Source organism: Aegilops tauschii, chromosome 6 (genome assembly GCF_002575655.3).
Source record: "Aegilops tauschii subsp. strangulata cultivar AL8/78 chromosome 6, Aet v6.0, whole genome shotgun sequence".
Classification (NCBI taxonomy): Eukaryota; Viridiplantae; Streptophyta; class Magnoliopsida; order Poales; family Poaceae; genus Aegilops; species Aegilops tauschii.
Window position 1 is genome coordinate 9,428,120 of NC_053040.3, and position 12,654 is coordinate 9,440,773.

Consider the following 12,654-nt stretch of genomic DNA (forward strand, 5'->3'; position numbering starts at 1 on the left):
TTTTAACTCTTCCCTGGACTCTCAGTGCAAATGTGAATGATGTAGTTTGTTACTGTTTTGTTATACTTGTTTAGCTACCCTTGAAAATGAGTGTGTGGCTTTCTCAGGTGTCTCTCTCGTGTGTTTCACATTCTTTATGCACCACGCTGCTCATTATTTATTTTATGCATGATCAAAGAGCAAACGTGAACTTGTCATCCGTGCTAAACCATAGGTAGCACCGTTTCTTCTCTAAATTCATGAAATCATATACATAATCTGATAAGCCTCCCGAGTATAGGATATGTGTACACTGGACTTCCCTATAAGAACGAAAATTATATACATGACACTGGACCGACAAGAGGTACCAATAACCTGCGCTCACCTTTGTTTTAGAAACTCACTCATCAGACCAGGTGATTCCCTCCATGCCGACATTCTGGTCAAGCCCCAAGGCATTCCACACCGCAGGAGACGCGTCGACGATGTTGTCGGCACACGGGGGCTCGTAGTTGTGGTCTTCGTCGCAGCCATAGACGGAGTCACACTCGTCCACCACCTTGGCATACACGGACTTGCCATTGGCGGTGATCTTGATGCGGTGCCCGCAACGGGCCATGTTCTTGAACCAGCCGGTGGAGAGCGCGACTACCATCTCCTTGTCGCTATGGTAGGCGTTGTCACACTCCGACGGACCGCCGCCGTCCTTGCCCTTCTCAAAGCTGTTGAGCGTCAAGACGGCCTTGGTGGTCGCGGTGACCGGCGGCGAGCAGTGGTACTGCGGGTACCTCTTGCCATCCTCGCAACAGTCCGGGTCGTTGCTCTTCTCACAGTTGCCCGACTTTCCTGGAAGGTAGCCACTTGCACGGCAGACACCGAGACCAGGGCGGAGTGAGGACGCGATGTGGGAGGTGGAGAGCGCCACCAGGAGGAAGATTGCCATGGTGGCTAGAGCTCTTGCAGTGGCCATCTTAGCTACTGAACAGTGCTCAACTCTAACGCTCGTCTACTTCTTGGTTGCTGCTACAGTACTGTTTTGTTTGCCTCGATTGATTGTGTTGTGTGGTTAGAGAGCTGCAGGGTCGACTTTATATAGTGCTTCTACTAGTTCAGTTATGAGCACCAACTTGTTGCATATTCTCCACGGCAAATCATTGACGCGTTCAGACATGGCACTGGTCCGTAACGTATCAAATGGATTGTTATAATACTAGGTCGGACGTCTATATACCGTGTCTCATTGAGCATGATCCTTGGGAAAGACAGACAGAGACAGGATTACACCCATGATAAAAATATTGCAGAACAGGTTCAAAGAACTGAATGAATTGATAGCAACATTCTTCATATTCTATTTCTACCACACTTCTTACCGGTGCTTTCAACCATGACTAACACCATCTGAGGGTCACTGGAATATAGAAAACTTCGTTAGATAAATAAGTATTTACTCAAAAGCCACGTACGTGCATGTCTTATTCTTGTGTTCTTGAAAATGGTACCACGAGAAGGAAATAAAATGTACACCTTTGGGAGAACATAGATAATGCTACAACGAGAGGTGCAGTTCATTGCTGGTGCAACACATATTTTTGCCATTTTTATTTGCACCTATAGTTACGTGGGACTTCCTCTTCCAACCATACTGGCTTGTCCAAAATCTGCACCGATGTAAAATGCCACATACTTATTAGATCGGGAGAATTAAGTTACGTGAGACATCTCTATTTTTTTTCCCTTGGGGCCAGTTGGGGTTGAAAATTTATCAGCTTCATGAATTCATGTCGAATTCAGCGGACATGAAAACCGTGCCCCACCATTTGACATTGACAGAACCACTTATTATTCAGGCCCCAGTTGAATCGCCCGATCCGTATTTTCCTGATCGGCGATTCCAGCCGCAATCCTGAGCCTCTCCTCTGTACGTTGGCCGTGGCGGCAACGCCGGCCTCCACCTCAGGAGATCTTATCTTCGCCCCGTCTTCCCAACCATGGATAAGCTGCGACGGATGTGCGTGCGTCGGCGCGTTAAGACCCTGCTACCGCAAGCTACACGAGTGGCGCGGGCCCAGTCCGTCTGATTGTGGCGGGACAGCGGCGGCGGCTGCATGCTCGGTGCTGCCTCATCGGCGTCCTGCTCGTCTAGGAGATGGCGGCTGCTGGCGCTCAACACAAGCAATAAATATCGATGGTGTCGTGTCCTCAAGGCAGAGCTCGCGTGGGTGCGAACTGTGGAAGGTGCAGCTGCACAACGGCTGCTTGCGACCCTCTCGGTGGCATGATCTGGCGGCATGAGTTTATGGGGTGTCCTTCCCGAGGTCGCGAGTGATGCAACAGCGATGATGGCCGTCAAGGCAGCCTCCGAGGTTCTGGACTTCACCATGGGTACGTGTGTCGGCTACAAGAGGCAGGCCTGATGGTGTAGCATGCTGTTGCGAGGGCACGATGTCCGCGAGCGGAAAATGATGATGTGGCGGTGGAGGCGACGGCCCAGTGCACGGCACATCTGGCGTCCAGCGGCATCTTATCCACCTTCGGTGGGAATCTGGATGCCGAAATAAGACTTTGCTAATGGGGCCGGGGTGTGCCAAGGATTTCCCATCGTCTGTGCCTCTGTGCACGTGGAGGATGCAAGGGTAAAGACCCCGGGGCCGTGGTGTATGCTGCTCGTCGGTTCATGTCAGTTTGGACTGGCAGTGGCTAGATTTGCATCGCGACATGATGGCCCCTCGATGGCTATCGTGATGATCTTATGTGGGATTACATCCCACTCATCGGCTAGGGTCACTTTGGCCTTGCTAGCGTGATGTGACTTTCGGACGATCAATCATCAAGTTTGTGACTAAAACACTGCTTCATGTCCGAGGTGAAAACCTTTGTTCTAGCTTGTATTTGTTGGGCTCATCAGCATCACACTAGCGTAATTACCTTCATGAAGGTGTCTTCTAGTATATGTGTGCTAGCCTTCAGTGGTTGGTCTCGGCTTGCTGGATGAAAATCCATGGCCTGGTAAGTTGTGACCGGACGGGACGATGGCGTCGGAAGGACGTGTATTCTTCTCGAAGGTGTTGTCGCGGAAGCAGTAGACTTCGTCATAGGTGTTGCATTCATATCTTGTAAAGGTTCTTCCATGGTTGCCTATGTTTTGTATTCCCCTTGTTGATGATTTTGGTCAATTTTCATAATAAATGGTTGTGTGCGTCACAATGATGTAAAGGCCCGAGATTTCAGCCTCTCTTTTTTTAAATACAGGTCAATTTTTTCCAGGTGGGACACTATGTTCCCGCGCCTCCTGCTCTAGCCTCAACCTCGCTCTTGCAAACCAGCTAGAGCACGCATAGCTGCCTCCCGCCATTGTCGTGTCCTCCCCGTGTGTCGTTGTCGTGCATTGTGGTCACTGGCGTTCAAACAGAAGCAGTACCACTTCCAGGTCCGACGGGCCATTAGATTAGACTAGTCCCCTATTAACACTACTAGGAAAAGGGCTATAGATGGAATGGCCACTAATGGCGCACCAGACATGTGGTGCGCCATTGCTATATAACAGTGGCGCACCATGTGCTGGTGCGCCATTAGTGTGAAAGACACACGGTGCGCCATTAGTAACAAATTTTTTTTATTTTTATTTTTCAGACATACAAATGGCGCACCAGGGCACAGTGCGCCATTACAATTTTTTTTTTTTTTATTTTTTTGCAAAACTGCTAATGGCGCACCAGGGGAGAGTGCGCCATTACTAGTTTAAGCTAGTAATGGCGCACTTTTCGACGGTGCGCCATTAGTGTATATTTCATGGACACTTTGATCTCGATCCCCCTCCATCTCGATCGCTATCCCACCTCGCCAGATATGGTCCCCCTCGCCGCCGAGCACCCCCCGCACCCTCTACCCCGCTCCACAGGCCGCCGCCGCCGACCCCCCGCACCCTCCCCCGCTCCAACCGCCGCAGACGACCCACCGCACCCTTCCCTGCTCCACCGCCGCCGACGACCCACCGCACCCTCCCCTGCTCCACCGCCGCCGACGATCCACCGCACCCTCCCCGGCCCGCTCCACCGCCGCCGACGACCCCCCGCACCCTCCCCGGCCCGCTCCACCGCCGCCGCCGAGCCCCCGCACCCTCCCGGGCCCGCTCCACCGTCACAAATGAATGCAACTAAAATTGCAAAAAAAAAACAAATTTGATTATATTTTCAAATAACAAATTTGATGATATTTTCAAATAATAAATTTGATGATATTTTTAAATAATAAATTATTACTGTTTCATATTCATATTCAATTTCTAAAAAATTATTAGATGCAAAAAAAAATTACTTATGGCACACCTCTGCCTGGTGCGCCATTGCTACATAAAAAAAATTACTAATGGCGCACGCGTCGTGGGTGCGCCATTGCTATGTAAAAAAAACACTCTAATGGCGCACCGCTTCGGGGTGCGCCAATAGTAAGTTTCCCCCCTTAGCTAATTCCTCCCTCTCCCTCGCCAGTCCACCCGCGCGCTCACCGGCCTGACCCACGACGCCGCCGCCCCGACCCCCGCCGCCCCCGCGCCCCCCACCACTGCAGCTCCCCCGCGCCGCCGCCCCCGCGCCCCCCACCACTGCACCTCCCCCGCGCCGCCGCCCCCGCGTCTACCCGCCGCCCCACCTCATCTTCCACGCGCCAAATCAAGCGGCGGCCAGGTAAATCCCTCCTGACACGCCGGCGTCCACCTCGACCTCCCTCCTCCCCTCCATTCCCTCCTGACTCCTCCACCTTCCCTTCTCTCTGCAGGATCGGACGAACTCCATCATCGAGCAGAACCGGGGCGAGCTCCAGCCCTACCCACCTGCGTCCAGCGCAGGTATGCTCATCCCCTTCCCGCCCCTCCGACTGCCGGCGTCCGCCCTCCCTCTCCCCTGTCCCCCATCTCTGATTGCCAGTGGTTATGTTGATGAATATAAGTGGTGATTATTTCAGTGTTTATTTCAGTGAATATAAGTGGTTATGTTGCAAAATTTTCTACTTTGTAATAAAGCTCAAGTGTTTCGAACACATATTTTATATGAGGTTGCATCTGTGTCAACTGTCAAGTTCATCACTTTCATATGGTATCTCAAGCAAGTCTCATTTCTCATTATCTCAAGCAATATTAATGTAGAAGTGAAGGGTGGTGTCACTGCAGATCGGAGCAGTTCGCTCCTCACACAAATTCAGATGTTCTGCAAGGCCATAACACTGAGCATGGTTCTTGTTTTTAGTAGAAGCTCTATACACACAGTCTCCCAAAAGCTTAGCAAATCAGTCATCAGTGTAGATGCCAGGGTTAGCTAGAGACAATGGAGTAGACAGAACACAGACATATAGTCAAGCCTCTTGAGAGGCTGGAATGATATCAGTGGCAATTAATTTGGCTTTACTGAAAACCTTACTGAAACTAAATTCAGTTAGCTGGGTCATCTTCCACTTGAGAGGCTGGAACGATATCAGTGGCAATTATTTCCTATGATATGATGCAGCAGTAGTAGTAGTATATTGTGCTTAGGGCATGAATCATATGCAGCAGTAGTAGTAGTATTTTGTGATGTGGCAGAATATCTTGTTTCAAATATAGCCTATGCATGTCTTGTTTTCTGGTTATGGATATTGCATAGTACTGCATATCTTGTTTTTTTGTAATATAATGCTTACCAAAGGCACATAAACTGCCAAAACTGAAAGAAATTGGAGTGTTGAAGATATGCTAGTAGAGGACCATATGGTCTGTGGCCTTTTCATCCATATGAAAGTAGAGGCACATTGTGGTGCTAGTTTGCTGGGTTTTGTCTCCGACCATCGTGTCGTGATGATTTTGTAGGTACCCCGAGAGGCCCTTGAGTTTGCCAGAATGTCGATTAACTTCCGTTCCGGCAAATTCGGGTACTCCATATGTCCTATTTTCAGCAAAGGTCATGCTGAAATTTTCCGTGAATTTTAGCATGACTTTGCTAAAAATAGGACATATGGGGCACTTCCGACTAATGCATGGGCCGGGGTATCTTAGTACTTAATTAAGTAGGATCAACTGCCTCTTGTGTTATACATATAGAAGTGTGATATCTACTCATAGTTATTACTAATGTCAGTTGCTCGTCATCGATAAACCCTAATCTGGTAGGATGACCTACTAAAAAAGCCCATACCACATATTCTATTTGGATGGGCGTGTTTTCACCACACTGTGGATTATCTTATTGGACCCAACAGAGATGATGTAGTTTTGAATTATGAACATAGGAAATGTCGTCATCGGACGACGAAAGTCTCTCGGGGGAGTGCGACTGGTGCCACGACGGTCGAGGTCTGTGCGACAGGCTGAAGGGGAACGCAGCAAAAAACAAAAAAATCTCTGACCTACGCACCAGCCCAGGACCACTATGGAGACTGCATACATGGTTTGATCTTTTTCGTTACCGACTCGTAGCGCAGCGGGAAGTAGAGTCGATGACGATCGGCGGTGCGGATCCCCGCAGCTAGGATTTACAACCTCCCAACCGCGAGGATGTATACCCTCATCTGCTCCTCAGACAGCCCTCCGGGAGGCAGTCGAACAGCCCCCAGACGGTGTCGCGGACAGCCCTTCGGGAGGACCTTCGAAACTCGAACGGTCACTCGGACAGCCCTTCGGGAGGACCTTCGAAACTCGGACGGTCACACGGACAGCCCTTCGGGAGGCACTCACGAACTAAGACCGAAACTACGATCTCTCTACAGAGTTGCACACATACGGTGTCATCTATCCGGCAGGGCTTCGCCGTCCAGAACTAGTTCCTGCTGGAACCCAGACAGCCTTACGGCTCTACGAAACTCTTTTCGTGGGAGGGAGAGAAGAAGCCAGATAATGCATGGCATGTGTATGAGAGCAAGGGATGAGTGTGGAGGGCTGCCCCTCCACCTCTATTTATAGGAAATCCCAAGGGGGTAGGGTAGTTTCACAAAAAACCCAAAATGCACATGAATGAAGTCCTTCCACAAGGACCTAGGAGTGAAACCAAGGAACAAGAGGGTCCCCAAGGGGGGGTACCCCATGTGGCCGGCCACACCCCCATGAGGGGCCCAAAAAATGGCTCCTATCCATCCATGTCATCCCCAAGATCTTTTGGAGCAAAGCCCCAAAAAGTGGCTTTCCATAAAGTAACCATAAAGCTGATTTTCACTATTCACGACGACATTTTTCAGCGTCTGATCGAACTGAAAATATTTATGTGGGCTAAGAACATTTCCAGTACCCACTAAAATGATTTTCAACGCGTTCCGAAACAATTCCGGTTTTAGTGATTTTCATCTGCGAAACGCATCTGAAGTGGCTCCGGCAGCTCCGGAACATTTCCGGTTTTTATCTCAGAAAATTCCAAAAAGCTTCCAGAATGATTCTGGCATCCTCCAAGAATTATCAGGCATGTGCCGAAACCAATTTGACTTAATGGTGTATCCCGAAACAACTTTTCGGTATCATCGAAACTTATCCGATGACCTCTCTCTGCGGTACGATTCCGCTGTCCGAAACTTTTCGGTGTCCGAAACTTTTTCGGTGATTTTCTCTCAGACTCCCTGTCTAGTATTCAGCAGATAGATGACCCTTAAGTGTGTGACCCTATAGGTTCGGTGAAGTATAGACATGACCCGGAACCCCTTCCGATCAATGATCAACATCGGAGCCGTGGACACCCATATTGACCCCTATACCCACACGAATAAATATTCGAGTGAACCTCCAGTTGCCGTGTGCTATTCCTGTTGCTTCGCGATATGTTACAAATACCCGAGGTGAGACATGTTGGCATTCCCGTGGATCAACAACTTGTCCACTATGCTAGTTACCTCGTTACCGGTATTGTTCTCTTTTCTCGTTATCGTGTTCCGGCATCCCCGTGATCAAATCACAAAGTGTCTGGCCAGACGATGATGGATACCGTAACACCGAGAGGGCCCAGAGATATCTCTCCATCGTCGGAGGAGCAAATCCCAATCTTGAGCTATCAAGTTACTTGACACACTTTTCCATGAACCCGTAAGCCGCCGTAATAGCCACCCATTTACGGATGACGTTTAACAAACCCCAAAGTTCATGAAGCAAGCATGAAGAAACTCGATACTCTCATGGTCTAAGGAATCATGCAAACGTTAACCATCTCTGTGTTATGTACCAATAAACTTGTGACGAATGAATCTCATAGCATAACATCAATCCGGGTCGATTCAACACAAATGTTCTCTTAACATTGTGCCCTCAAAGTTGCTGGCATAGACATGCCCATGACCAGGAAAACAGAATCATCATGCAACACTTGAGCTAGTCTTAGAGGCCAGACTAGGAATACTTCTTACCGTTTATTATTCCACACGTGCATTTGAGTCTTCCTCCGAGCCTCATGGATATTGCAGACTCGAGAATCATTGCAGTTATAGCATGGAACATAAACATAATTATGAACTCGGAGATAAATAATATCATTTATTATTGCCTCTAGGGCATATCTCCTACAGACTCCCACTTGCACTAGAGCCAATAATCTAGCACTAGTCCTTAATAACGAGTAGAAGTTGTATGATGATGATTAGTAGGACTTGTTAGGATTAGTATTACTTTCGACAAACTCGCTACTCGCGGTCTCGAGACTTGTAATGTTCTATCTTTGTTCGGTCTTTTGAATTCGGAGACTTATATGATGAATTGTATTCGGAGACTAATCTTCTATTGTATTCGATGAATCTGTTGTTGCTGTGTGGTGTTGTTTATATTCTGTCCAATAATATATTTTGTAATCTGTGCAAATATTAGAAAAGAAATAAAATCCCTAATATACATACTAATGGCGCATCACCCAGGAGTGCGCCATTAGTATGGCAAAGCACATGCCCACTGGGAGGCACACTAATGGCGCACCGTGGCCTATACTAGTGGCGTGGTGCTAGTGGCGCACCAGTAGTGCGCCATTAGTAGGCAAAACTGGTGCGCCACTAGTAAGCCTTTTTCTAGTAGTGTAAGGTTAACCCTCTGTCCATATAGCCCTATGATCTGTGGGACCTCTACTTAATCCATCAGTTAAAATATAGCGAAGACACTGCCATGTGGGCCCCGCTTCTAGTTTGATAGAGTCTTAGTTGACCGGGTAAACATCGGCACATGGATCCACTTGGCATACGTCGTCGTTCGGTCCTTGTGTATGCCAAAAGTTTTTTTGGGATGTTTTGAGTTTAGAAATAATTTAAAAAATCCAAAAAAATTTAAACCCTGAAAAATCATAAGAAATTTATATGAATTCAGAGTTATGCAAAATTGTATTAGAAAATGTTTAAAAAATATCGCATATATGTGCATTTCATTTACATTCATGTGAAAACCAATACTTTAAACCTGATTCGGGTAAATAACTTAAATTGGCCTTTTAATAATTATTCGAGTTGTTGGAAATGCTATAATTAGTGCATTTGAAATAATTCAATTAGCTTATGTTATGTTGCATTAGATCAATTTCAAATAACACTATAGCATGCCATGGATCTCATATCATGATCACTTCGGTGTCTTGATTGTAGTGGTAAATGGCTTGTCTAACGCTTTCCTGGTGTTTGTGTTTCTTCTTTATAGGACCCAAAGTTGATGTGAACAATGAGAAAGATCTAAGCAGTATGAGCCGTTGATGAAAGATAAGGAAAATCACTTGATCATATGGGCGTCGACGACGTCTATGCCAATAGATAGAATGGATCCTGCCAATGTTACCTTCGTCCATACCGGAACGGCGGGAATGACACCTCATTTCAACTTGCCAGGTGGGCCCCTTCCATTGGTGGCTCATCCCTCCATCTTTTGCATTAGTATTGTATGTTTCCATCAATATTAAGGATTCCTATGCAAATATTACATTCGAAACAACGGGTGCCTCTACAAACTTTAAATTTAACTCCTAGATTATTCCATAAGTCCTTCTCATGCTTAAATAAGCTCAAAAGCCTATTACCGTGGAATGGTAATATTTATGGTGATAACGGGCCGCCCTGATGGAGGTCCCAAGTAGCAGAGAATAGATCAGGTAATGGACCAGTAATTCAACTTGACCTGATACTTAACGGGTGAGACGCATTCGACAATGAGGTCTACCCACTTGGAGTCAAAACCCAGCTTAAACATAATACTTCTCAAGAAATTCCACTCCACCTGGTCATATGAATTGTGCATATCAAGCTTGACGTCAAAAAGATTAAACCTTCCTTTCCTTTTCTTCTTTGTAGTACGATAACGCTCGTATGACACCAAGTCATTATTCGTAATCATGCACCATGGAAAGTAAGTGCTTGCTTATGGCAAAAATTATCTCGGGCAGCATAGTCTTCAAACAGTTAGCAACATTTCTTGATAACTTTATAAACTACATTGCGTGAAGAAAAATGGCTGGAACTGATTACGGATTTGGGGTTATCAAATTTTGGAATAGAAAACACCATTTACGGTTACATCCATCCAGAACCATGCCCGAGTTGAGTGCTTGTAACACATTATGAAATCGCGCAATCATCTGTATTACATAATTAGTTGATTTACTAAAACATTAAGCGTCAACACGCGCGGATTCTTCCTCCTGCTTTTGCATGGCCCTTGATTAAGCTGCTCCATTTTGTTGATTGCTTGCTTATTAATGCTTGACTTGAGTAAATTGTTATGGATGTTATATTTGCAGCTTGGAGCACTCTCACTCTTCCTACGTTGCCAGTTGCTGCAAACATGCTGTACTTTAGATGCAACCGTGCAAGAGAACGGTCTGTATAATTTAACAAAATATTTTCTAGGAAGTTCACCATATTTTTAACTCTTCCCTGGACTCTCAGTGCAAATATGAATGATGTAGTTTGTTACTGTTTTGTTATACTTGTTTAGCTACCCTTGAAAATGAGTGTGTGGCTTTCTCAGGTGTCTCTCTCGTGTGTTTCACATTCTTTATGCACCACGCTGCTCATTATTTATTTTATGCATGATCAAAGAGCAAACGTGAACTTGTCATCCGTGCTAAACCATAGGTAGCACCGTTTCTTCTCTAAATTCATGAAATCATATACATAATCTGATAAGCCTCCTGAGTATAGGATATGTGTACACTGGACTTCCCTATAAGAACGAAAATTATATACATGACACTGGACCGACAAGAGGTACCAATAACCTGCGCTCACCTTTGTTTTAGAAACTCACTCATCAGACCAGGTGATTCCCTCCATGCCGACATTCTGGTCAAGCCCCAAGGCATTCCACACCGCAAGAGACGCGTCGACGATGTTGTCGGCACACGGGGGCTCGTAGTTGTGGTCTTCGTCGCAGCCATAGACGGAGTCGCACTCGTCCACCACCTTGGCATACACGGACTTGCCATTGGCGGTGATCTTGATGCGGTGCCCGCAACGGGCCATGTTCTTGAACCAGCCGGTGGAGAGCGCGACTACCATCTCCTTGTCGCTATGGTAGGCGTTGTCACACTCTGACGGACCGCCGCCGTCCTTGCCCTTCTCAAAGCTGTTGAGCGTCAAGACGGCCTTGGTGGTCGCGGTGACCGGCGGCGAGCAGTGGTACTGCGGGTACCTCTTGCCATCCTCGCAACAGTCCGGGTCGTTGCTCTTCTCACAGTTGCCCGACTTTCCTGGAAGGTAGCCACTTGCACGGCAGACACCGAGACCGGGGCGGAGTGAGGACGCGATGTGGGAGGTGGAGAGCGCCACCAGGAGGAAGATTGCCATGGTGGCTAGAGCTCTTGCAGTGGCCATCTTAGCTACTAAACAGTGCTCAACTCTAACGCTCGTCTACTTCTTGGTTGCTGCTACAGTACTGGTTTGTTTGCCTCGATTGATTGTGTTGTGTGGTTAGAGAGCTGCAGGGTCGACTTTATATAGTGCTTCTACTAGTTCAGTTATGAGCACCAACTTGTTGCATATTCTCCACGGCAAATCATTGACGCATTCAGACATGGCACTGGTCCGTAACGTATCAAATGGATTGTTATAATACTAGGTCGGACGTCTATATACCGTGTCTCATTGAGCATGATCCTTGGGAAAGACAGACAGAGACAGGATTACACCCATGATAAAAATATTGCAGAACAGGTTCAAAGAACTGAATGAATTGATAGCAACATTCTTCATATTCTATTTCTACCACACTTCTTACCGGTGCTTTCAACCATGACTAACACCATCTGAGGGTCACTGGAATATAGAAAACTTCGTTAGATAAATAAGTATTTACTCAAAAGCCACGTAAGTGCATGTCTTATTCTTGTGTTCTTGAAAATGGTACCACGAGAAGGAAATAAAATGTACACCTTTGGGAGAACATAGATAATGCTACAACGAGAGGTGCAGTTCATTGCTGGTGCAACACATATTTTTGCCATTTTTATTTGCACCTATAGTTACGTGGGACTTCCTCTTCCAACCATACTGGCTTGTCCAAAATCTGCACCGATGTAAAATGCCACATACTTATTAGATCGGGAGAATTAAGTTACGTGAGACATCTCTATTTTTTTTCCCTTGGGGCCAGTTGGGGTTGAAAATTTATCAGCTTCATGAATTCATGTCGAATTCGGCGGACATGAAAACCGTGCCCCACCATTTGACATTGACAGAACCATTTATTATTCAGGCCCCAGCTGAATC

General features: G+C 46.8%; 2 protein-coding genes across 2 annotated transcripts; both read right to left on the reverse strand.

Annotated features, from left to right (window-relative positions):
- On the reverse strand, positions 1-1,651 carry LOC141025282 (putative ripening-related protein 5). The gene has a single exon (XM_073500586.1). The coding sequence runs from the start codon at positions 950-952 to the stop codon at positions 383-385; it is 570 nt and encodes a 189-aa protein (XP_073356687.1). The 5' UTR covers positions 953-1,651; the 3' UTR covers positions 1-382.
- A 9,397-nt stretch (positions 1,652-11,048) lies between these two features.
- Positions 11,049-12,523, reverse strand: LOC141025283 (putative ripening-related protein 5). Its single transcript, XM_073500587.1, has one exon. The coding sequence runs from the start codon at positions 11,758-11,760 to the stop codon at positions 11,191-11,193; it is 570 nt and encodes a 189-aa protein (XP_073356688.1). The 5' UTR covers positions 11,761-12,523; the 3' UTR covers positions 11,049-11,190.
- Between the last annotated feature and the right edge of the window lie 131 nt (positions 12,524-12,654).

Excerpts from the sequence above, each read along its gene's own strand:
- LOC141025283 (XM_073500587.1), bottom strand. The coding sequence starts at position 11,760 with ATGGCCACTGCAAGAGCTCTAGCCACCATGGCAATCTTCCTCCTGGTG.
- LOC141025282 (XM_073500586.1), bottom strand. The coding sequence starts at position 952 with ATGGCCACTGCAAGAGCTCTAGCCACCATGGCAATCTTCCTCCTGGTG.